The sequence below is a fragment of the Rhinatrema bivittatum genome, chromosome 1, assembly GCF_901001135.1.
Source record: "Rhinatrema bivittatum chromosome 1, aRhiBiv1.1, whole genome shotgun sequence".
In the NCBI taxonomy this organism is placed as follows: domain Eukaryota; kingdom Metazoa; phylum Chordata; class Amphibia; order Gymnophiona; family Rhinatrematidae; genus Rhinatrema; species Rhinatrema bivittatum.
The window spans coordinates 295,251,627-295,277,787 of record NC_042615.1 but is presented as its reverse complement, the minus strand read 5'-3'; the positions used below and the strand labels follow the sequence as shown (position 1 = coordinate 295,277,787).

At 42.1% G+C, this 26,161-nt stretch overlaps 1 protein-coding gene across 1 annotated transcript in view; it reads right to left on the bottom strand.

The window, feature by feature from the left end:
* SEC24B (SEC24 homolog B, COPII coat complex component) overlaps nucleotides 1–26,161 on the bottom strand; it is a 335,324-nt gene that overhangs the window by 40,417 nt on the left and 268,746 nt on the right. The window contains 2 exon segments of the mRNA XM_029596557.1: nucleotides 1,773–1,877; nucleotides 15,950–16,087. Coding sequence (XP_029452417.1) covers nucleotides 1,773–1,877; nucleotides 15,950–16,087 — 243 coding nt within the window.

Genomic DNA, 26,161 nt, shown 5'->3' with positions numbered 1-26,161 from the left:
ATGCCCTTGTCACTACTTAAAACTGCTTTATCGCTAGTCTTACCCAATCAATCACTCTGGGGCCTGTGATAGAAATGAACTCTCTCTATTCATCATTAGCAGAATGTTGCCCTTAAAAACTGGTAGAGAAAAATTAAAATGTAATTTTCCAAACTTAACCTGGTTACTGTAAACCGACATGATGTCCACAACTAATGCCGGTATATAAAAATGTTTAAATAAATAAATAAATAAATAAAATATAGCCTTGAGGGCACAAACATTGCAGACATCAGTCTTTCTTCAACAGAATCCAACAGCAACTACACATCTCACGAGATCCTGACAACATTCTCCACTCCTATGGGAACTGTTCTATGAAAGAGGATAGCCCTACTGGTTTTCTTGGTTCTTAGGAAGTGGAGAAGCAGTAGTCCACTCATTTGCTTTAAAGTTGTTCAGTCTCACTTAGATTAATCTCCTACAATATGGCAATCCTAGCCTTAGGCCTTTTAAGTGCCAGTAGAATCTTTTTTTCTTTTTATTGGGGACCCCAACCCCACTACATTCCAGGTGACTACTTTCAAATTATTTCTCTAATCAATTATCTATATAAGACACACACCTATACACAAAACATAGGAACGGCTAAAAAGCTGGGTCAGACCAATGGTCCATCTAGCCCAGCATCCTGTCTTCAACAGTGACCCTATAGTCACCAGATGAAAACTAGAGTTCATTTAAGTGCTCTCTATAGATCTATAATCTCTAATATAACCTGTAATCTCCACCCATCTCTATCTGTTTATATACCTTATCTTCCAAGAATGTATCTAGATCCCTCTGATATGCTGCTTGCTGTAACTATATTTGGAGGCAGTAGATGCCACAGTTTAACTACCCAATGGACTAAAGAAATACTTTGCTTTTCATCTTGGATGCCCCCTGGACACAATATTTTTGGACAGAGTAAACAACTGCTTGCTTGTGGTTTGCTCTTTTCCATTCATGATCTTGTAGACCTCTAACACATCCCCCTTCTGTCTCAGTGACTCCTAATATTAAATCGCCAGAATGATACTGTGTATTCTCCAAGTCATCTTGTTGTTCCTTCTGTTGGTCATCTTTTCCAGAGTACTTACTTTCCTATAAAAGCATGCTGTCAAATTATTTGCCGACTGCTTTAAATTTTATTCTGAATCATTTGGTCTTTTAGGGACTTAACCTCACCATCAGTTCCAAAATTATTTTAGAGATATCTGATCGAATTTGTTTTGTGTCTAACATAAGTATTATAACATCAATCAGCCTTTGTAACCCTTAGACTCATCTCTCAACACCTGCAGACACTTTCATTCTTAGATGCTGTTTCTGCCATGTCTAAGTCATGCTTGGAGGAAGCTTGTGAGTCCCTACTAACTTGTGCTAATATTAAAACAGGGAATGTATGCTCATACTTTGTCTTTGACAACTGGTGCAAAGCCTGCGGGCAAAATTAACCACAAACTTTGCACCTATGCAGGCAGATATGAAAATTGCTCCCGTAATGACTATTGTCATAGCCATGTGACAATAGTCATTGTCACATGGCTATTGTCACATGGTAACTAAGAAGGTAACTAAGCATCATGAAACATTCATACATCATTTGTTTCACATGATATGTTAGGGGGAGACTTTCCTGTGAAGTGGCATGCAGCTGTATTTGAACTTCACTTTAATTCAAAGCCTGTTAACATGAAAGCAAACAGAACTGTCATTGATTTAAATGGATAGTAATAATTATTACTTACCGATCCGCAATCCATTAGAAAAGCTGCTTCTCGTGTCAACTTTTCTACAGACAACTGCTGGAGAGTTGGCTGAGGTACAACGCTGTCATTGACATGTATTGCACTCTGCAAATAAACATGGATTTCATTATAATAAAAGCAGATGCAATAACGTGCTTTCATGTTGTAAGTCACAGTTCAATAGCTTTGTTGATCTCTTTGCACAGATAGTGAGATAAATCAGTCACCATATCTTCTATTGCCTTAGAGAGTAGGGCGAACAGTAAAGTATAAAGCAACAAAAAAAAAATCCTATTACGATCTCCCTTTTTGCCCCAATTTATATTTCATCCCTGAGAAGATCTCAGCATTAAATGTTTTTCAGAATCCCACCTTGATAGTCACCCCCTTTCTTATGAACATAATTGGGAAATTGCTGTGCTATCATCAGAACATTATGCAGGTAAAGCGCATGAAGGTAGGAAAAAAATAACACTGAGTTACGGAAAAAAATTTAGGGTGTTATCATAAAAGATACATGTTTTTCATAACAAAAAAGGGATACATCTATAATAAAATAAACCATCTTAGGTCAAAACAGAAAGAAGACCTAAAAAATTAAAGAAAAAGAAGGCAATAGGACTAAGAAATAAACATATACTGGTATTCTGAGGAATCTAGCTAGTGCTGCAGTTTTTATGTATCAGAAAAAAGTGTTAACAGTTTGATTTCTGGAGTAACAAATTTAGTTTTGCAAATTTTACCAATGTAGATTCACTTTTTACATTATATTTTAGAAAGCAGAGTTGCTTGCCTGTAACAGGTTTTCTCCAAAGACAGTAGATTGGTAGTCCTCACACATGGGTGAAATCATCAGATGGAGCCCCGATGTAGAAAACTTATATCAAAGTTTAGAGAACTTTGACTAGGCACACTGAGCATGCCCAGCATGCTCTATTCTACACATCCACATGGGGTCCGTCTCCAGTCTTGTAATATAGAATTATAATTAAAATACAAAATAAGAGAAAACCAACTCCGCAGGGTGGTGGGCGGGTTTCGGGAGGACTAACATCTTGCTGTCCTCAGATAACACCTGTTATAGGTAAGGAACTCTGCTTTCTACGACAGCAGGATGGTAGTCCTCAAAAAATGGGTGAATCCCTAGCTACAGGCTGCTCTCCAACACAAAAGGGGACCAACAGACAACCAACTAGGTACCAACGGACATAAAAACTGGTGCTGCTGGTAACAGAGGGGGGGACAACCTGTACCCAAACAACAGACCCTAGGCGAGAGACTTGGTTCTACACTTCAAACAAGTTCCAAAGGACAGACTGGCTGAACCTACTGTCACGTCAACCATTCCTATCCAGACAATGAGATATGAATGTGTGGGAAGAACTCCACGTTGCAGTCTTGCAGATCTCCTCCAAAGCCATGGCTCTGACAGAACGAGTTTTGACATGACCCCCAAGATGCAATCCTGCCTGGGCATAACAGAAGGAGTTGCGATCTGCTAGTCAACTGGATAGTGACTGTATAGCAATATCAACACCCAACCTATTCTTGTCAAAAGAAATAAAAAGTTGGGAGGACTGTCTATGGGCTTTTGTCTGCTCCAGACAGAAAGCTAAGGTTTGCTTACAATCCAAACTGTGCAGTGCTCGTTCACCTTGGTGCAAATGGGGCCTGGGAATGAATATTGGCAGGACGACTGACTGGGTAAGATGGAAATCTGTCATCACCTTAGGGAGGAACGTAGGGTGCATACGCAACTTAGGGTGCGTATGCAAGTCCACCCAGTCATGATAAAACTTAGTATAAAATGGATAAGTCACTAAGGTCTGGAGCTCGCTGACCCTGTGTGCTGAAATGACTGCCACCAAAAATATGACTTTCCCGGTCAAGTACTTCAGGTCACAGGTGCGCAGTGGCTCAAAAGGAGCTTACATCAGCTGAGCTAAAACCACGTTGAGGTCTCAAGACTCAGCGGAAGACATTAGGGAAGGCTTCAATTGAAGTAGGTCCCACATTAAGTGTACAACTATAGGTTGTACAGAGATGGTGTACCATCTATACCTTGGTGATATGTGCCAATTGTACTGAGATGAACTTTAACGGAGTTGGTCTTTAAGCCAGCCTCCGATACATGTAGGAGGCAGTCAAGCAGTTTTTGTATGGGGCAGGAGAATGGATTTAGGGCCTTCTGCACATACGACACAGAAAAACATCCTCCACTTCAGTCCATAGGACTTTCTGATGGAAGCCTTTCTAGAAGCCACCAGGACCTGAGACACATCCTCTGAAAGATCAAACGGCTGCAGGATTAACCTCTCAACATCCAGGCGGTGAGCAACCAGGCCTGGGGGTTGGGATACCGGAGTCTGCCTTGATCTTGTGTGATGAGATCTGGGGAAGTCTTCAGACTGATTGGTCTCTGGAAGGACATCTCCCCGTAGAAGTGGAAATCAGACCTGTCATGGCCAGTGAGGGTCTGTGAGGATCATAGTCCCCCTGGTCCTTGTGAAGCTTCAAGAGAGTCTTCACCACTAAGGGAATAGGAGGATACGCAATGACGGGCAAAGACATCCGAGGCTAGTTTGCTGTCTGATCTGAACAGGGAGGAGAACTGAGGCATCTTGCTGTTCCAGGGGGATGCAAACAGATCTATGTCCGGGGTCCCCCAGAGGCAGAATATCTGATTCACTATTCCCTGGTTCAGGGACCACTCATGGGGGGTCCGAAGGCTCGACTCAGCATGTCCACAACCACATTCTCCGTCCTGGCCAGGTACATAGCTCTGAGCACCATTCTGTGGGAAAGGGCCTATGACCAGATCTGGACCGCTTTCTGATACAGGAGGTACGATCCCATGCCTCCCTGCTTGTTGACATACCACATAGCTACTTGATTGTCAGTGTGGATCAGGACAACTTTGCTGGACAGCCAATCTCTGAAAGCCCATAGCGCATACCTGATCACCTGATGCTCCAGGAAGTTGATTTGACAAGAGTGTTTCTGGATGAACCAGAGACCCTGAGTGCTAAGCCCATCTACATGAGCTCCCCACCCAGGGTGGATGCATCTGTGGTTAGGACAATTTGGGTAGGGCGACTTCAAAATGAGATCCCCCATTTCAGATCTCAAAGTACCCGCCGCCCACCAGGATAATGAGTCCTGGAGAGAAGGGGTGACTCGGATGCAATACTGTAAGCACTGAGTGGCCTGGCACCACTGCGACCTCAGGGTCTATTGGGCTCTGCGCATGTGTAAACATGCCAAGGGAGTGACATGGATAGTTGTGGCCATATGCCCCAATGACCTCAACATGAGCCAGGCTGATACCTGCTGGCTCTGTTGGATCTCTGCCATGAAGGTCGGCAAGGTGACTGCCTTCTCTCGAGGCAAGAAGGCCTTGGCCTAAGCCTTGGCTATGTCTAGCAGGGCTCCTGTGAAGTCCAATTGAAGGGACGGGCTGAAAAAGGACTTTGAGTAGTTGAGAATGAACCCAGTGACTCCAACAACCAGATGGTCAAGCGCTTGGATCTGGTGGCCCCTGCCTGAGATGTGCTCTTGACCAGCCAATTGTCTAGATACGGGAAAACATGCAATCCCTGTCTGCAGAGTTGTGTTGCCACCACGGCCAGGCATTTTGTGAAGAGTGGGCGGGGGGGCGCCCAAATGGCAACACTGGTACTGGAAGTGATGTTTTTCCCATGACAAATCAGAGATACTTCCTGTGACTGGAGAAGATATTGATTTATTTATTTATTATTTTTATGCATCCTTTAGGTTGAGGGAGCATAGCCAGCCCCCATTTTGCAAAAGGGGATCAAGGTGCCCAGAGAAACTATCTTGAACTTTTCCTCTCTCAGAAATTTGTTCAAGGTCCTTAGGTCTAGGATGGGAAGGAATCATCCTGTTCTCTTTGGAATCAAAAAGTACGTGGAGTAGAATCCCCACCCTCTTTTCCCTGGTGATATGGGCTCAACCGCTCTGGCCGTTAAGAGGGAGGAGAACTCTGCTAGTAGTACCTCCTGATGCGCTACTGGCTCACAAAATAGGCATGGAGGGCAATTTGGTGGGACACCCAATAGGTTCAACTAGTACCCCTAACAGATGATGGACAGAACCCATTGGTCTGAGGTTATACTGGGCCACTGGTTCACATAGAACCGCAGCCTTCCCCCAACCGGAGGGTCCGTCATCCTGGATATGGGCAACCGGCATAAGTTCCTTCTGACCCAGTCAAAATCCTGTCCATGGAGTTGACTGAGGAGCTGGCTGGGGTTTGGGGACTTTCTGCTGCTCAGGATGGCTGTGGAAGCCCCAATGGTGTTGACAGGAGCGAGGGGGCAGAGGATAGTACTTTCTTTGGTGAAAGAAAGACTTCCTTGGCTCTGGTCTCGCTGGCCCCCTAGAAAAGGAGGACAGGTCCGGAGTACAGGTCCGGAGTACTGGCAGAGAGTTGTTGGAGGGTTTCTTGGTGGTCCCGAAGCTGGGCCACAGTTTCCCTCACCCTATCTCCAAAGAGATTCTCTCCAGAACACACCATGTCATCGAGTCATTCATGTACCACTGGGTCAGAGATCCAAGGCCCAAAACCATGCTATTCTGGTTGGTAACTCTCAGATAAGCACATTGAGCTTCTCTAGAAGCAGTATGAGGACGAGCAGCACTGGGTTCAGTGTTGTTGGTGCCACAGGACCAAAGCCCTGCAGTGCCCGGTCCACTGCTAGCTGTACTCTGTGCTCCAGCTCCTTCTCGAATGTTACCGATGCCAACACCGATTAGGAAAAAGGAGGGGTGGCCAGATTCTCTTTGGAACCTCGAGGTGAATCGGTGACTGGCATCAGGACTTGTGGAGACCACTGCGACCCCCGGCATCGATGGAGGATTGGTACTCCTCGCCATGGGGTTGCTTCGGGGACATTGCAGCAAAGGCCGGTACATCCCCGTGCCCAGCACCGTGCATAGACTGGGACCGGTGCCCATGCTTCTTTGGCTTCCCTCGATGCTCGGCCTAGTCTTTCCCCTGATGCCAAGGAACCAGATGTCCTTGGCCTGGAGCAGATCGATGATGGTCTGTCTCTGGTGCCCTCTCCACTGGTAGCAGCAACTGAACAGATGGTCCTGCCGATGTCGATGACTCTGTGTCCTTGGTCCGTTACTGCCAATAGCTCGGTCTTCTTCGACCTAAAAAGCTGCTCCATTTTGTCGAGTTGAAGTCTATGTCCCTTCGGGGTCATCTGGGTGCATAAGTGGCTACCTCGGATGTCATACGATGCCCCTAGGCAGAGGATGGACATGGTCCTTGGGCACTGGGGGTATTGCCAAAAACTGGACCTGGCCATGATAAAGGGAACAAAAGGGTCACTAATCGAAGGCGATGATGGCTGGGCATCGATGGCCAGCGGGCACTGATGTACCGCCACCACGGGGACTCGACCATCAAAGGAAACTTTCCTGAATCACCGAAAACCCTGACTAGGAGACACTACAGGAGGGCACGGAGAGGGACCCGGTGATGGAACAACGATTAACAACTTGAAAACCGTGAGAAAAAACAAAGTTTTCCACAAGGCCAAAAATAGCTGAAGTGAGCTCCCTCACACCGCGAGGCTTACAGCTCAGCGGAAAAAGAGACTGAGGAGGGACGTGTGGTATAGGGCATGCTGGGCAGGCTCAGTGTGCCTAGTTCTAGACATCTGATGATGTCACCCATGTTTAAGGCCTACCATTTTGCTTGTCCACGGAGAATGGCTCTGATAGACTTCTATTATGCATAAATCATTGAACATCCTTATATATTTTCTTCAATTTATATGCTTCATAGATTTGTATATGCATATGCAATGGTTTTATTTTATCCTGTAATGTATTGTAACATGTCTTGGAATAAAAATACATCATAAACAGGCTCAATAAGCATCATATAAAAGCCTTTATTTCAAGGAATCATAATGTCCTTTTTTTGTAGAATGTTAAACATTGTTTTAGAACTTGGAATGTTGAGAGACAATCAGCTTGTACCAGTTAATCACACTGAGGTGATTAACAGCTATGCTGCTGAATATCCACGGTCAAGGTTCTGCTTAGCCAGATAAGTTAAATCTGGCTAAGTTAGATCAGTTTTATGGCTGATCTAACTCATTCAATTAACTTAACCAGCTAAGATGAATACCGCTACCTATTTGGTCAAGTTTATTTATTTATTTATCGAGTTTTATATACCGTTGTTCTGTTTTGCCATCACAACGGTTTACAAAAAATACGATGGTTTACAAGGTTTCCAAAAGAGGTTCAAATGATTGTTAACATAGAGACATCAATTTACAAAATTGTTTGTTGATCAATTTTTTACACGTTTCAATTCTTTGTTATAATATAAACATCCATGTTTTTAGATCTTTTTTGAAAGTTTTTAAGTTTTCTTGTGTTCTGAGTTCGATTGGGAGGGAGTTCCAGAGTTTAGGGCTTCCTAGAGAGATTGTTCTCTTTTGAGATGAGGTGAGTTGTTTGGAACAAGTAGGTGGCATCTTTAAAAGTCCTTTATTTGCTGATCTGAGGTTTCTGTTTGGAGTGTGCAATTTTATGGAGGAACTTAGCCAGTTTGTTTGTTTTTCATATATAATTTTATGTAGTATGGATAGTATTTTGTATTCTATCCTGAATTTTATTGGTAGCCAGTGCAGTGAGATAAGTGTTGGAGTAATATGGTCATGTTTTTTAGATCCGGTGAGGATTCTTGCAGCTGTGTTTTGTAGGATTTGGAGTGGACGGATGGTGTTTAGAGGTAAGTTGAAAAGGAGTGAGTTACAGTAGTCCAGATTGGAGAAAATGAGTAATTGAAGTACTGATCTGAAGTCGTTGGTGGAAAGGAACATTTTAATTGATGAAGTGTTAGTAGTTTATGATATCTGTCTTTGAATTTAGTTGTGATGTGGTTTTTGAATGAAAGTTCCTTGTCAATTATTACTCCAAGATTGCGGGCATGACTGACCGGAGATATAACCATTTTTTGGTTCATTAGGTTGAGTGGTGGAAGTTGAGGAGAGTTGTTCTTTCTGTCTAATATGATTATTTCAGTCTTGTCGAAGTTAAGGATGAGTTTTAAGTTGGTTAGTATTTGCTTTATTCTGCTTAGGTAAGTGGCTGTTATTTTGTATGTTTCTTCTAGCGAGTTTTGTATTGGGATTAATATTTGAATGTCATCTGCATAGATGAAATGGGTCAGATTAAGATTTGATAGGAAGTGGCATATTGGAAGCAGATAGATGTTGAAGAGCGTCACTGATAGAGCGGATCCTTGAGGAACTCCAGTGTTTAGATTAATTTTCTTTGAGAGAGTATCATTGAGCAGCACTTTGTAGGTTCTTTGTGATAGGTATGAAGTGAACCATTGTAGGGTTGTTTCCTTTGCCCCAATTTCTGATAGACGGTCAATCATGATAGAGTGGTTTACCGTATCAAAGGCTGCTGATAGGTTGAGTAGGACTAGAAGATAACTGTGGCCGTTTTCGAAACCTTTGAGTACGATGTTGTTCATTGATAGTAGTAGAGTCCCCGTGTTCAGTTGTTTCCTGAAGCCAAATTGCGTGGGTTGCAGGATGTTTTCTTCCAGGTGGTCACCAAGACATGTGTGGACAATTTTCTCAATGATTTTGGCAATGAATGGTAGGATTGAAATGGGTCAGTAGTTCAGTGGGTTTTCTGGATCAAGATTATTCTTTTTCATAATGGTTTTGATGACTGCAGATTTTAGGAACTCTGGGTAGTTTCCTTCTGTGAGGGAAAGGTTTACGATATCAGTTAGTGTCTTAGTTATTGATGATTCAAGATTTTTTGTCATAATGGGTATGGCGTCAATAGGGTGTTTAGCTGGGTTCATTTTTTTTTAATGATCATTTGGATTTCCAGAGAAGATGCTGTCTCAAAGTTGGGCCAGCTTGTTGTTTGAATGTTCTGTATTTTCTGGTCCTGTGAGTCGTCATTGAGGTTGTTATTTATGAGGATTTTGATTTTTTCATTGAAGAAATCTGCAAAGTTGTTACTAGTGATCTTTGGTGTTGATTGTGACTGATCATCATAGGATGATTTGGTTAGGCTTTTTACTATGTTGAACAGCATCTTAGGGTTATGTTGGTATTTGTTTATTTTTGTTTTATGGATGAATTTTTTGTATTCTGCTAGTTGAGCTCTGTATGCGTTGAATAGTGTGGTTGTTTTGTTGTTGTTTCTCCATGATTTCTCTTTTTTTCTGAGTTCCCGTTTGGTTGCTCTGATGTTGTCGTTGTACCAAAGGTTCTGATTTTTTGGTTCTTTTGTTTTCTTTATCATGGGGTTTATCTTGTCTGATACAGTTTTAGTTATTGTGATCCAGGACGATGTTGCGTTTTCTGCGTTTGATAGATCTATGTTTGTTCGTTCACTTTGTAGATTTGCTTGAAGAGTTTCGATGCAAAAAGGTGGACGGTATGAGAAGGATTTAGTTGTGTTTTTTATTGTTGTAAATTTACAATTTGAATATAAGTTTGCGTGGATAATAGAGTGGTCTGACCATGGCATTTTCTTTATCTTAGTTTGGTGGTTAGATCATATGTCAGTGTTGATGAAGACTAGGTCTAGAGTGTGACCTGCTTTGTGCATTGGGCCACTGATGATTTTTATTTATTTTTATATACCGATATTCAATCTGAATTATCACATCGGTTTACATTCAGGTACTGTAGGTATTTCCCTATCCCCAGAGGGCTTACAATCTAAGTTTGTACCTGAGGCAATGGAGGATAAAGTGACTTGCCCAAGGTCACAAGGAGCGACAGCGGGACTCGAACCCTGGTCTCCTGGTTCGTAGCCCACTGCTCTAACCACTAGGCTATTCCTAGTGGTTAGAGCAGTGATGAGAGCGCGTCAATGATTGAGGAGTAAGTGGGAGAGTAGGGGGCAGTGTCTATGTGTAAGTTGAAGTCACCTAGAATAATTATGGGTTTGTTGATTGATATTCTGATCAAGAATTCAATAAGTGGTGAGCAGTTCCGATCCAGCTTGTTAGGGGGGCAGTATACCAGACAAATTTGTAGATTTGGTGAATCAAATAGTGCAATTTCCAGTGGGGACCAATTGCTTGTTGGGAGTAATTTCATCTGTAGGTTTTTTTTGATGATTAGCATAAGGCCTCCGCCTTTCTTTTTAGGTCTGGGTATTGAAAAAGTTCTGTAGGTAGAGTTATTGATTTGGTTGATTAGTACTGTGTGTGTTTTTTACCCATGTTTCTGTGATTGATATGAAATCTGGCTTGTCATCTTGGAGAAGGTCATTGACGATTGGTATTTTCTTTATTATGGATTGAGCATTAAAAAGTAGGAAAGAAAGTGTCAAGTAGCTGCTGAGAGATTTATTGTTGTTGTGCGTAATGGTTGAGTGTTGATACTTGTGTTTTATTTTTGTTTTCATTCTTCTGTCGTCCCAATTGTTATCTACGTTTGGGTCTTTTCTGTGGATCTTGCAGTCTTTAGGGGGTTGATGGTTTTCCATTTAATTGGTCGTTCGAGTTTTCAAGTGTTTGATTACTGCTAGCACTACAGTTTGCACGAAGGGGTGCACCAAGGGGAGTGCCCCTTTGTCACGCGACGTCTGGTGGTGTTGCTCCATTTAGCGCTCTGGTGCTGGCGGTGGTGATGATGTCGGGGGTGGGGGGAGGGCCTCCCGATCGCGGTCGTCTCTTCCCTTTTTTCAGGCTCCTGCCTTTTTTAATTACTTTTTGTTTTCAGGTGTTGCAGGGCATCTGGTGGTGGTGGGGTTTCTTTCTTTTTTCGCGATGCCTGGTGGTGTCGCTCCGTTTAACTAGTTATGTAGTTAGTTAATTAGATATGTAGCACCGCTCAAATCTGTCCACTTCCCACCTACAAATTGGCCAGCTAAAAGACATCTGATTTTCAGTGGACCACTAGATAGCCGCATAAGTCCTACTTATCTGGCTATCGAGCACTGAACGCGCTTTGAATACTGACTTCACTGATGTCACAAACACATTTTATTTCACAGTGAATGACATTAAAGGACAGTGCAGTCAAACCAAAGTAGCATTATAGAGCTTTTATAACTGACATTATTATGTTTCAGGAATGAAATAAACATAAAACGGATAAGATATTTTTATTTTAATCAGAGTTAATAGCCTGGTAAAGCAGTCTTTATACAGCAAATCTAGCCATCTGTGATATTTTAGTAGCAAAGAAAAAAATAAAGTGTCAAGATTAAAAATGGATGTAGTTTAGCTGGAAAGATCTTTTCAATGGAAAATATAACCTGAGGCACACTATTACTAATATAAAGGAACAGAAACAGATTTTGTTTTCTTTTTACTATAACTGTAGAAAAAATGGACTGCATCAGCTCAGGCAGCACAAGCCTGAACTTTCTGCCAAAATATGTTGGTACAATCAGAAAAGAGCTAATGGGTAATGCTCAGGCTATGATCTCTTAAGTCATATGTTTGACCATGCCAAATAATTTTTCAGGTATATTTTTAACTCTCAAAATTATTAGCTGACTACAGAGACAGAATGGAAGTTAAAGACTAATGAATATATAAAAAGTTAAATGTACTATAGTGATTATAAATGCCTTCCTAGACATGGGCTATACTTGATGACATACCTAACAATACAGTCAGAAGTTCACAAAGGACATCTTCTGATACACAAGTTCCCAACCAGTAAGCTTTGGGGAAACTCAGGTATGCTGAAAAATTTGAGCTGCTTCAAGAAAGAAGACTGAGGCGGGTCACAGCTGCCGCTGCCAGCGAAATCTTGATCTCTCTCTCTCCCCTTCCTCTATGCTTTCTCTTCCTACTGGCAAGAAGAGTTAGCAAGCAACACTTCTTACCTGCTGCTGCTGCCTCCTCTCCAAGTTTTCCCTCTAAAGTCAGAACTGCGCAGGGCTGGCAGGTTTCAGAAGGACTAAGGGCCCAGCGCAGTTCTGAAAACAGGGAAACCAGCAGAAAGAGATGGCAGAGGAGAAGGCAAGAAGCACTGCTCGCCTGATTTCTCTTGTTGGCTGGAGACGATCTGGGGGGGGGGGGGGGGGAGAATGATGATGCCAAGAGGGTGAGAGGAGGGAAGAGAAGGTGCTAAAACTATGGAAGTACATTTTCAAAAGGGTTTTGTGTGGAAAGTTAGCTTATGTGCGTGTAAGTAGCCTGTATTCGTGTACATGCTATTTTATAAACATTGAAAGTGTGTGCATATTTTTGGTTTTGCACCAAGAAAGGGCATTCTAGGGATATTTTGGGGCCAAGAGGTACATGTGGAAGTTGCTATTTTATAACAGATTTACGAGAATACATTAGCCAACTTATTTTCGCACTTTTACACCTGCTAACTGATTTGGGCAAGTGAAACTGGACTGTCTGTTGTCTTCTATCTTTGGGTGGGAGATCTGGATGAACTCTTGGGGAGCTCAGGGTGAAGTACTATGAGGTCCAGGAATACTGGAGATGGACTAAGTGCAGTGGCAGAGGTAGTGGTAAACTGGTGATTTCAAGTACAGTTGCATATTTTAATATATATCTGCCTTCACGTAAATCAGGGTTTTACATGTAGATATTTTTTTCTGCATATAAAATATCCACATACATGTTTATAAAATAGTAAAGAAAGGAAAATTGGTTCTTATCTGCTAATTTTCGTTCCTGTAATACCACAGATCAGTCCAGACCAGTGGGTTATGCACTCCCACCAGCAGATGGAGGCAGAGAACAAAACTTCGAGGCACGGCTATATAACCCTAGTGCCATCTGCAGTTCCTCAGGATTGGTCGATCCCCAAGCAAAAAAACCACTGAGACTAACTTTAAACAACCTTAAACATCTATTCACCCCGAACAAGGCGAACATAAAAAAAAAAAAGGGGAGGGTTGGATTCCCCTAAGGTTGGAAATCCTATCCCATCTCCGTTAGTATCGGAATAAAGAGTACTTCCTTCAGAATTCAACACGGCAGCTCACCTAAGGGTCAGCCAATCTTTCAGCAGTCACATCTGGGCGGGCCTCTGGACTGATCTGTGGTATTACAAGAACGAAAATTAGCAGGTAAGAACCAATTTTCCTTTCCTGGACATACCCAGATCAGTCCAGACCAGTGGGATGTACCAAAGCCACACTACTCTGGGGGGGATCCCAAAAAACCCGCTCGAAGCACTCGTTTCCCAAAATTGGAGTCCTCCGGCGCTTTAACATCCAAGTGGTAATGCTTGGAAAAGGTATGCAGAGAGGGCCAAACCGTGGCTCTACATATCTCCTGTGGCGAAACCAGCTGGCACTCCGCCCAAGAGTCCGCTTGTGCCTGCGTCGAATGTGCTGTCAAGCTGACCGGGACGGAGTGGCCGTTGCAAATGTATGCTGAAGCAATGGTCTCCCCTTCAGCTACCTAGACAGAGTGGCCTTGGACGCCTTGTTCCCTCGCCTAGGACCACCAAACAGAACAAATAAATGATCAAATTTCCAGATGGGTTTGGTGATCTTCAAATAGTGCAACGGATTGTCCCCACTGGCAACTGGATCCAGATCAGGTTCAGTGTCACCCTGGGGCGTGGCTAGACTCCCCCACCAGGTGGTCCCCCATGGTCCCCGCATCTCCACGGCTCCCTTGAGCCAGAGGGCCCGGAGAAGGTAGAACCTGTCTCTTCAGCTTGGCAGAGCCACCAGCGCTGTCCTGAGAGCTCCTCTTCGCAGTCTTCCTGCCCAGGAAGGCTTCATGCCTTAGTAGCACAAACTCCGGGGAGAAACCTCCAGGTCCCACATCATTGCTACTGCAATCCGAAGTTGAATCCTTCGGGTCTCCCTGGCCTGGTTCTATCACTGGCCCAAAAAACAACAAGGTAGGCAATCTAGAAAAGCCGTGAGCAAACGTAAGAGAGTAGATGCCAAAGAATGTCTTTTTCAAGATCTTTAATGGCTGGAGACGTATTAAAACAATAAAACTGCCCAGTCTATGGCAATCTTAGGATGACAAATATGGAGAGCTGGATATTTTTAAAACCATTATTAGTTTTAATTATTGGGTGTTATTTGATGTTTCTGCTGTTTTGAAATATTTTATCGATGTTTAGGAAATTTTACAATTATATATTGTGGGGGGGGGGTGCGGGGGAGTGCCAAGGGAAGTGGCAGAGCTTCGTTCTGGGTTTTTCTGCCAAAAATTAAGCTCTCGATAATTGACACAAAAAGGGTTGAATTAGCACAGATTTTAAAAAAATATGAGCAGTAGTGCCATTCATCAAGGCCAGAATTGAAGCCTTGATAATGGCTACTACTGCTCCCAACTTTCAAACATGTGCTAATTCAAACTCTTCTTTTGGAGTCTGATCTTTGCAGTGTCTGCTCCATTATCACCCCTTTCTCTTCTGTTCCCTGCATTACGAGAGGTGGGGGAAGGGGAAGGGCTAGATTAAGGGTGCAGAATCACTATTCTCTTCTCTGTGTACTCCAGGCTTACTTGCAGGCTGCCTACATGCTGGGTCCCTTTCATGTGTTTAAGAGGTTAACAGAAGGCGACAAGAAGCAATCAATGAACTTTAAATTATGACCACAATATTCTAAACAAAAAATTCACAAAGAACATTCTTGCTATAATGACTTGGGATTGCATCTCTAAACACCAACTTTAAAACTATATGCAATTTCTGGTATATTCATTTCAGGTCGAAGGTTCACATTATACTAGCAGACAAGTTGCAAAGCCTATGGAATGACTTTATTTCTGTAGAATTCTATTTGTCCTTAACTTTATGGTCCATTCAGAAGTGGTGAGAATGAAATAAAGTCAGGCTGGTTCAAATTACCTTAGAAGACAAAATATTAATGAAACAGAATAGTTCAGGCTTGGCCAATTCTAGTCTTCAAGAGCCACAAACTGGCCATGTTTTCAGATATCCATAACGAATATGCATGATATAGATTTGCATGTACTGCCTCCATTGTATGCAAATCTATCTTCTACATATTCATTGTGGATATCCTGAAAACCTGGCCTGTTTGTAGCTCCCGAGGACAGGAGTTGGCCATCCCTGGAATAGTTGAATGGCTTGAGAATATGGTATTTTTGTTAGAAGCACTTTAACACACTGCTTTGCAAAATATTCCATTGTTATATAAAAGTAAATTATACTCTTCTTTTTAAGTAAGGTTCCTACCTCTTCAGTTAATCTGTCTATCCTGTACAAGTTGGGATGAATCATCTTCATCAGATGGATCAGTGGCTGATTCTTCATTTGGCACATAGCATACACACGGTCATCCAAGCGCGTGCTTGTGCCTGTTCTAAATGCTTTCTGCAAAGGCCAACAATAACAGGTTATTAGTATAAGGAATATTTGAGTTTTAAAACTAAAAAAAATATATAATTTTGTTATAGTTTTCAAAGTAAACATTTGTAGCATATGCCTTTGGGTTTGTAGACATACAGGTCTATTTCTTTAGGTCTTTAGATACTTAATTTTCAGGCTATTTTAGAAACTCTAACATGTCATGAAATATTCAATATGAATTAGTGTAAAAGATGCTACTGCCAAAGTGTACATTTGTGTTAATATTGTTTTGGTAATATTTAGGACAAGAGTTTCTATTTGGCTACAGTTACACAATTTGATTTCTCTCGAGAATTAGAGTACTGTGATTCATAATCTTAATGAACAGTCAGAACTTGATTTTATGTCTACTATTTCCTCACGAAATGCTGTCATAATATTAAATAAATGAGATCATCTATTAAAAGAAAACTAGGGAAAAAAAACCCCAAGAACGTAAAGCGTGGTGAAACTATGGAATATTCAGCCAAAGGAAACAGTTATGACTGCAACAATACTTTTTACCCACAGACTTTATATCAATTTTAAAAGGGAAAGTACATGTGTACTTGCCCTTTGAAAACAATCCCACCAAAACTACCGGCACACATTTAATGTGTGTACATAGTTTGAGGAAAAATGCACTCATACTTCTGAAAATGCAAGTGTTTGCGCATAAGTACAAACTCCTCTCCAAATCTGTCCCTAGAATCGCAGCTGCTTACTGCAGATAAAAATATGTGCATGCCGGCCCAATGCAAGCACTTTTACCTGCATATCAGGCAGACAATTTTGAAAAGGCCCATTTCTACAGGTAATGCACTCTTTTTCTCATGGAAATTGCCATTCAATTATCTCTCATCACAAACTGTATGTAACCCTGGGTATAGATTGTATAACATGTGTCCAAGATTACACCCACATTAGGGCTGGAGACTTTGCCACTTGCTGACTTAAGCAAAAGTGGCCGATATCACCTAACCTCATCTGGTTCATTCCAAATAAAATTAGTAAAACATTTTTTTTCATTTCTTAGCCATTTGAAGACAATGGGGGAAGCACTGCAGTCTATTTTGGGCTCCAAAATTAGGGTTTTCTAATCAATTCTAATGAAACTAGTAGGTAGACATCATTAGAAAGGTGAAGGCACTCCAACACATCAAGACTGTGGCAAAGTGGCACCAAATGTGGCATGAATAGCCTAAAGCACTGTAAAGGGGCAAAGGGGTACCAGCAGCAGCAGCAGTTCTCCAAGGAACTGACAGAGAAACAAAGTAGCAGCAAGAGTGGGAAGAACATCCTCAGGCTTCAAAAGAGAACACAGTGACATAAACCCACAAAGGCATGAGAGGCAAAGTGGTACCAGGAGTGGCATCAATATCCTAAGGCAACATAAAGGGGAAATGAGGCAGAAAAGGTAGCAGGAAAAAACCCCAAGGCACTGATAAAGGGGCAAAGCAGCATTAAGAATGGCATCAACACACCAAGGCATCATGAGAAATGGAAAGCATTCCCCCATAGTGGCAAGAACAAGGTGTAGAGTCTGAGGTATGAGAGCAAGGCAGGGTGATATCAAGACCCTCAAGGGGCAAAGTCCTGGTTTGAAAGCAAGGCTGAGTGGCAGAAAGACCCCCAAGATGAGAGGTAATGAGGCAAGGCAGAGTGGCATGGGAGTTGTCTGTCCTCCTGTTGAAGCACTTTCCACTTGTCACATTTAGTACAAGAGAATGATCTGTCATCAGTATCACTTTTGTGACACATGCTTTTATTACACACCCTACTTCAGGGCTTCCCAAACCTGCCCTGGGGACTCCACAGCCAGTCGTATTTTCAGGATATCCACAATGAATATGCCTACGCCCAGGCTCTCCAAAAGCGGAATATCCAATTCACGACCCCCTGGTCCAGGGATCACTCCTGAGCCCAACGTGGAAGCATCCGTAGTTAGGACAATTTAGATAGGAGTGCTCAGATGAAGATATGATACCCTTTTTGGATGTTGTTGGGGATCTGGAAGAGTTTAGAGATATGCCATCTGAAGCAGAAAAGTTTTAAAACAGATGAGACCAATACCTTGTTTATTAGATTCAGCTCTTTCAAAGCTGGTGCACAAGGTTAGTGAGGATTTAGCTCATATTATTCATTTATCATGGAGTCTGGGGAACTTTCCATCAGAGTTAAGGAAGGCTATGGCTATGCCAATTTTAAAGAAAAAATCTAATGTGGGTGATATAGTAACCTATCACCCAGTGTCCCATTTGTGCTTTCTTGGAAAATTAATAGAGAAACTATGATATAACCAACTTTATCTTTTGTCTTTACTGGGAACTTTTGTATTATTATTAATCAGGTTTCAAAGCGGATCATAATAAAAAGTCCATTTTCTTTATCATACTGGACAGTATTAGAATATGGGCTGATAGCTGGATTGGTTTGCTAGTGATTTTATTTTTTATTGGATCTATCAGTTGCATTTGATATTTTAGGTCATAAGTTATTGGTACAATGTCTGAAACAAATTGGACTGGAAGGCTTGGGTGTTTCAGTGGTTCCAGTACTATGCACTAAGAAGGAAAAGACTCTGCCTACCTGCCTATAAGATATGGAATTCCTCAGGGAACAGTACTAAGTTATTTAATTTGTATTTGACCCTTGTAGCAGACCTCAAATACTTTTGCTACTGAATGCCATCCTTATGCAGATGGCAAGCAAGAAACAGTCCCAGTAGGTACTTAGGTTAACACTGAGCAGTCATCCAGGTTATCCTTGTTCAGTGTTAAGCTAAGTACTTACTGGGACTGTTTCTTTCTTGACAACTATTTTTGGTTCACAACTGGTTACAAACAGTGAACTGACTAAACTCATAAAGCTCACAATACTTCCATGCCGGAATGAACGCCCGCTCCACCGACTATCATTTTTGACAGGTATCGGCGGGCCTGCAGGGGGGGGGGGCATGGGGATGTTCTTGCGTCCATGTTCAGGGGGGGGGCAGGGGGCGGTTATCCCCATTCTCTTTTCTTTCTTTTCCACTTAACCTGGCTCTGCCACTGCAACGCATGGCTGGGTACAGCTAGTTACTAATAAACAAACATACATACACTCAAAGGTAATCCTCAAAGAAACAGAACTCACTTTCAGTGCCTAAGTAGAGTCTGGGCTTCATACTGGACAATTAATTTGCCATCCAAGCCCAAGTCCTAGCAGCCACCAAAATCAGCCTTCTTCCCATTTTTGCCAACTCCATCATCTCCATCCTTTATTTGATGGCCCTGCCTTTGCTACAGTTATCCCTGCCTGTGTTTTGGAATCCAAAACTAAATCAGTGTCTGCAACTCATTCAAAACACTGCAGTGTGCATGATGCTAAATTTAAGTAAATTTGCCAGATATCTTCAGCTCCCAATATTCCACCATGTCAAGTTTAAAATTCTGGTCCTAGCTTGCAAGGCCCTCAGAGGCTGAGTACTACCTTAATCCAACAGGTTTCCTACCAGATATACACCTGAATGCTCTCTATGCTCACTGCCACAAACCTGCTTAGTTGTGCCAGCCCCCAAGAAGATATGCCTCAACAGTATCAGAAAGAGAACTTTCTTAGCATCAGGCCCAATACTATGGAACTCTCTACCGCCTAACATCGGGCTAGCTTTAGATCTCTTAGTTTTCAGAAAGCTACTGAAAACTTGGTTCTTTGAAGCAGCTTCTGGTCCACAGTTGTAATATGAACCCCTGCCAATCCCTAATGATTAACACCCACTATCAGAGTTATATATTCTGAAATACAGTAAAACTGTCCCAAGCAGACCAGGCCCTCTCTTAAACATGCCTGCCTCCTTGATGTTTTTCTCTTATTATATCCATGGCTGGTCTTCTACATATTTCTCCTCAGAAGTTACCTACTAGATTCTCTGTATTGCACTATTTACTGTACCATGTTCTACTGTTCTATAGTATTTCTGTAATGTACTTTGTATACTGTTGTCACAGGCCTGTAATATTTATGGTATTTACAGTAATCCCTACATCCTCTACTACTGTATGCTCCATATTTTTGTTAGTTACTATACTTTGTAAGCCACATCCTGCTATAATACATGGAGTACTCTTGTTGGAAATGCATGCTATAATAAATGATTTGTAAAATATTATTATATATCCACATAGCAAACATTTTCAACAAAATGATCACAGCTCATCTTCTTTAGTACCTTTAAAGGAAATCAATGACCATATCATTATCCTTAAAAATATGCTTCTTTTAACATCCATCATTCATGTTTATATGTTTTTCCTCATAAAAGATATAAATGTAGAAACATTTTTAAGTACATTGGTAATTAATTCAACAGAAAATTTAGAAAATATTCTCCTATACTTGACTGATGTTTCAGTCTATGATTAAACCTTTGAGGTTTAATTATGGACAAAACAGGGTAAAATTAATTTTAAAAATAAATGTAAAATTAGCAGTGAGCTTGACTTTTCTTTTCATTTTCCCATTAATGAGGTTCCAATAAATCTTAAATATCCATACTGTCAATCTTATACTTCCCTCAGATGTCTCATGCATCATTATCATCCAGACTTCTTGCCATTTTATGAGTTCTTCTAAAATGGAGAAACTTATAAGGTAACAAATGGCTCTAGACAATTAGTTTCAATGATTTAATCGTAAATATTTGTACAAGTAAAGCTTGGAATAATGATCTTTTGAGTCATGTTCTAAAATAAGGATATAAAGCAACATACAAGAATTAATTTGTATTTAAAAATTCCATGAACGTTAAGATTTGGTAAATGATTATGGCTAAGTGGTTTTGATAGTTATAAAACCAATCATTTTGTAAACTGGTGAGTTATTAAAAAATAATTCTTCCTCATATAAAAAGTGTCTATGCACAATAAACAATAAACGTTCATGAACAAAACCAGTTCTAGTAGTGTAGTTCTGAGATAATCTTGTCCAGTACGCAATCTAAAGAATGAACCAGATGGGGCTGAATAAAATCTTAGTTTATATGTTGGCCAGATGTAATGAGAAATTACTACTTACCTGATAATTTTTTTTTTTTTTTTTTTTTTTTAGGAGAGTCAGATGAATCCAGAACAAGTGAGTTATGCACCTCTCTACCCCTGCCAGTATTCTCTTCAAAAGCAACTGTGGACAGACTAGCATAAAAGCTTGATTAAAAACAGATAACCATTTCAATACTCAGCCAACAGGCAAGACTGGGCTCAGATAAGAATGTAATATCATTAGTCTAGGGACTGGTATAAAACTTACCAGTAAGCTCTGAAATCTGTTGTCACACAGGAGACCATACTATAAACATTCAGCAGCCAAGGGAGGAAAGCTGGATTTTTCTGACTGTCCTAAAGAAAAGGAAATTATCAGGTAAGTAGTAATTTGTCATTTCTTAGCATCCAGTCAGATTAATCCAGAACAAGTGGGATGTACCCAAGCTACTCCTGAATAGGGTGGGAGGCTGCCCACAGTGCAGTCAAAACTGCTTGTGCAAATTCTGTCTTCCCGGGCCTGCACATCCAGATGATAAAACCTGGAAAAGGTGTGTAAGGAGGACCATGTCACCACTCGGCAAATGTCAATGGGAGACAGCAACCTAACTCCCGCCCAAGACGCTGCCTGAGCCCTAGTGGAATGAGTCTTAACCTGACTAGGTAACGGCTTGCCAGCATCAACATATGCTGCCGTGACTACCTCCTTAATCAAGTTGGCCATTGTAGCCCACGAGGCCAGTTCTCCTTATTTAATACCACCGTGAAGGACAAACAGGTGATCTGTTTTCCATAAGATCTCAGTAACCTCCAGATACCGATATATCCCTTGACTTCCAAGGGTCACAACAGAAGATACTATTCTACATCTCTCTCTCTGTCCAGGAAGATGGACTGATTCAACTGAAATCCAGTGACCACCTTTGGTAAAAAAGAAGGAACAGTATACAGCTGTACTGCCCCGGAGTCACCCGGAGGAAAGGCTCCCGGCAAAACAAGGCCTGCAGCTCAAACTCTGCACAGAACAAATTGGCACAAGAAACACTGTTTTCAAGGTAAGTAACCACAAGGACAGGCTACGCATCGGTCTAAATGTAGGATCTGCTAAGAAATCCAAGACCAAATTTAGACTCCATAAGGGTACTGGAAACTGCAAGGGAGGACGAAGCTGTTTAACACCTTTCAGGAAACGGGCCACATAAGGATAAGCCGACAAGGAACCACCATTCACCTGACCATTGAAACAGGCGAGAGCTGCTACTTGTAGCTTTAAGGAATTAAGGGCCAAATTTTTATTCAAGACATCCTGCAAAAATTCCAAAATGAGCAGGATCTTGGCCAAACGAGGAAGAGAACCTTGATCCTCATACCAGACCTCAAACACTCGCAAAAATCGCACAGAGGTCAAGGAAGTGGAGAACTTTCTAGCCCTAAGGAAAGTGGAAATCACTACCACCGAGTATCTACATTTCAGCAATCGAGCCCTCTCAGGGCCATACTGTAAGACAAAACAGAGTTGGATCTTTGTGAAAAATCGGACCCTGACTTGGCAGGTTCCTGTGTGCCAGAGGTCGAAGAGGAAAATCCCCCAGGAGCCACTGCAAATCCACATACCACAGCACCTGGGCCAATCCGGAGCAACCAAGAGCACCATCCCTCCGTGGTGCTCGATCCTTCGGATCAATCTGCCCAACATGGGCAATGGAGAAAGGTACACAGCAACTTGTCTTTTGGCCACTCCTACACTACAGTATCGATCCCCAGTGACTTTGGATCTCTCCTGTGACTGAAGAATCGCGGAACTTTTGCATTGCAAGAAGTCACCAGAAGGTCTAGGAATGGGGACCCCCCAGCGATCCAGAATCAGCTGAAATGCCTCATCTGACAAGGCCCATTCTCCTGGTTCCAGACTCTCCCTGCTGAGAAAATCTGCTCTTACATTGTCTTTTCCTGCTATATGTGGTTAGTGCAGTTAGTATAGCTGTGTTTAAAAAAGGATTGGATAAGTTTTTGGAGGAGAAGTCCATTACCTGCTATTCATTAAGTTGACTTAGAAAATAGCCACTGCTATTACTAGCAACGGTAATATGAAATAGACTTAGTTTTTGGGGACTTGCCAGGTTCTTATGGCCTGGATTGGCCACTGTTGGAAACAGGATGCTGGGCTTGATGGATTCTTGGTCTGACCCAGTATGGCATGTTCTTATGTTCTTAGGAGGTATATGCGCCCTCGCCCATGGGTCCTCTTCCAGGGACGTCGCTCTTAAGCCAAGTACTTGCAGGTAGGATCATATGGTCGGGTGCACAGTGTTCAATAACAGATGGAGCTGTGTCATCAACTTCTGAATGTGCGCTCCTGGTGGGAAAACTTTGCCCTGCCTCGTGTCGAACTGAAACCCTCATGTTAAAAGAGCATGACGTCTGCTTCTTATCCTCTTGCAAAAGAGGAACCAGGGATTCGCCCCACTTATTAGCCAATTTTTCCAACTCGCTCCCAAATAAAAGCAAGCCTTTAAAGGGCAATTTGTTAAAGTTAGCCTTGGAGGTCGCATCGGCTGAACAGTTTCTCAGCCATAACTGATTCCTGGCTGCTACAATGGAAGTCATTCCTCTGGCTGAATAGTGGACCAAATCACAGCCCGCATCTGCCAAAAAGGCAGCAGATGGCTCCATAACTACCCTGGAGTTCACCCTGGAGTCATCGACCTCTTGGTAGAAAAGTAAACAAGATCGAGCCACCAGGGAACAAGAAGCGATCTGCAAGGTCATTGCCACTGCATCAAATGCTTGCTTAAGAATAGTCTCAATCCTATCATGAGCATCGGGAAAGTGGTCCGCGTAATTGCTTTCTTGCCAATGGATCCAAAGTGTACAGGCCTTCCAAAACCCGATCCCCTTTGAAATTAGCCTCTAGAGTGTCCCACTCAAGATCAATTAATTCTTGAATGGCTTCCAACATGGGGAAAAAACAAGAGGCCTTACGCAAAGAAACAAAAATGGGATTTTTCTTTGGCCAGTCACAGCGTTTGCTCCAGAAACTCCGAGCATTTTCTAGGTCTGAGAAATCAGAGCTGGCAGCTCATCATTATGAAAGAACTGAAGCATAGTTCTATATGGTTCTAATCCTGGAGGAATTTCACCATCCTCAAGGGAGTCCCGGATCGGTGTCATTATCCGTGCCATCCAGACCTTCATCAAGAAGTCTTGCTGTTGCACCAGCAGAAATCCAGTGCTTAACAGTGGGTCCCGGCAAGGCTGAAGGTTGCGCCTGGAGAGAAGGCTGAAGGTTGCGCCTGGAGAGAGGATTGCAATCCCTGGAAAAAAAATCTATCCACAAAAAGGTAGAAGCATCCAAACCAGGAGATACTTGAGGCGTACGCACTGAGCTACCATTCCTTGCTGAGGAACCAGGTAGGGGAGTTCCAAAATCAGGCGCCTCACCTGAGCCGTCTGTACCTAGGCCTATATCTGGCTGGGAAGAACCAGGCTTAGTGAAATCAGAAGAAAGCAATTCCCCCTAGCCTCCAAACAGCACTGGCATAAGTTAGTGGGCACTCATGACTGAGATGACCGAATATGACAAGCAGTGCAGAGAGAAAGGCGCTTAGGTTTCCTAGGCATAGGCACCATTATGGCTGACAGTGCACTTAAGCAGTGGCCAGAAGTGTGCATCTAGCTGGTTTTATTTTTTGTTTGTCCAAAAACACTAGGCATCCAACCTAGGCGTCCCAATGCCTTGGCGTCCTAAACTTAGGAGTCCCAAAACTAAGTGCCATAAAAACTATTTAAGTGCACAATGTAACTTGGGTGCACAGGTAAGCATGCAGTCCCTTAAGGTGCTGCTGAACATAGACGCACAGAATACAGGGCCTAAGTGTCCAAAAACTGGATGCACAACCTGGATGCACAGCTAGATGCACATGCCGAGCCAACAATCCTGTAGAGGGCAGCCTAAGAAAAGCATGCGAAACATCGTTGCGGCCTACCATGTGACACACAGCAAAAAAGCCTCAGAGTGGGGCCTAGTCTAGACAGACTGCTCAACCCGCCAGGCTGCCCATGTCTCTCGACCTTCCATGGAACGGGACAAACGCAATGATGAACTGAGCACAGAGACCGGGAAAATGAGGAAGCCCTATGCTACAAAAGCCTCCTTTTGTGTCTTTGTAAATATATTTCTTTCTTTTTTTTTTTAAACTTACCTGAGCTCAGTCGTACCTTGCTGAGTAGAGAGACTGTTTCTGGCTGTGGCGGGAGAGGGCATATGCCGTCACCACCATGCTCGGCTTCCTGCACCTGCTGCCTTTCAAGGTAAACAATAATATGCATGTCCTCCAAAACATCAGTGAACCCTACTACAAATAATCAGAGGTAAATCAATAAATACCATATATAACTTAATACTCAATGAAATCCAATCCTTTATTTTGTGATTATAATGGACCTATGTATCCTATAAATGTAAGTACATTAAAAATAAACGCACATAAATCTCAGTTCATCACACCCATACCACAATACATCATCATTACCCTGCCATCATTACAACCTGTATTAAATGTTAATATAATTTAAAGCATGTGATCTACCACATTTAGAGCAAACTTATTAAATTTTCCAGCACTAATGATTAATGGAATATGTATTAAGGTGATTTGATAGTGAGAAATTATTTGTTACATGTGAATAATAGTATAGTTATAATAGTGTAGATTCTGATGAATTTTGCAGCTAGATAATGGACCTATGGATGCCGATTGAAAAAAGGGGATCTAGAAATATCTTCTCATTGAAATTTCAACAAGCGAAGTCCCTGAAGAAGCCCTGTGCAACAGGGAGAAACGAGGCTCTCGTCGGACTGGAGTATATTCAGGATAAGAGAGAAGATCTGTTCAAGAACTTGATTGAGATTAGGGGAATACCTGTTCAAAAGGACATTGATCCATTATATTTGATATAAGAGATACATATGTGAAAAGGTGTACAGTGTTTAAAATGATATTGATTTGTTATATGAGTCATTAGTGAGAATGTGATTTTA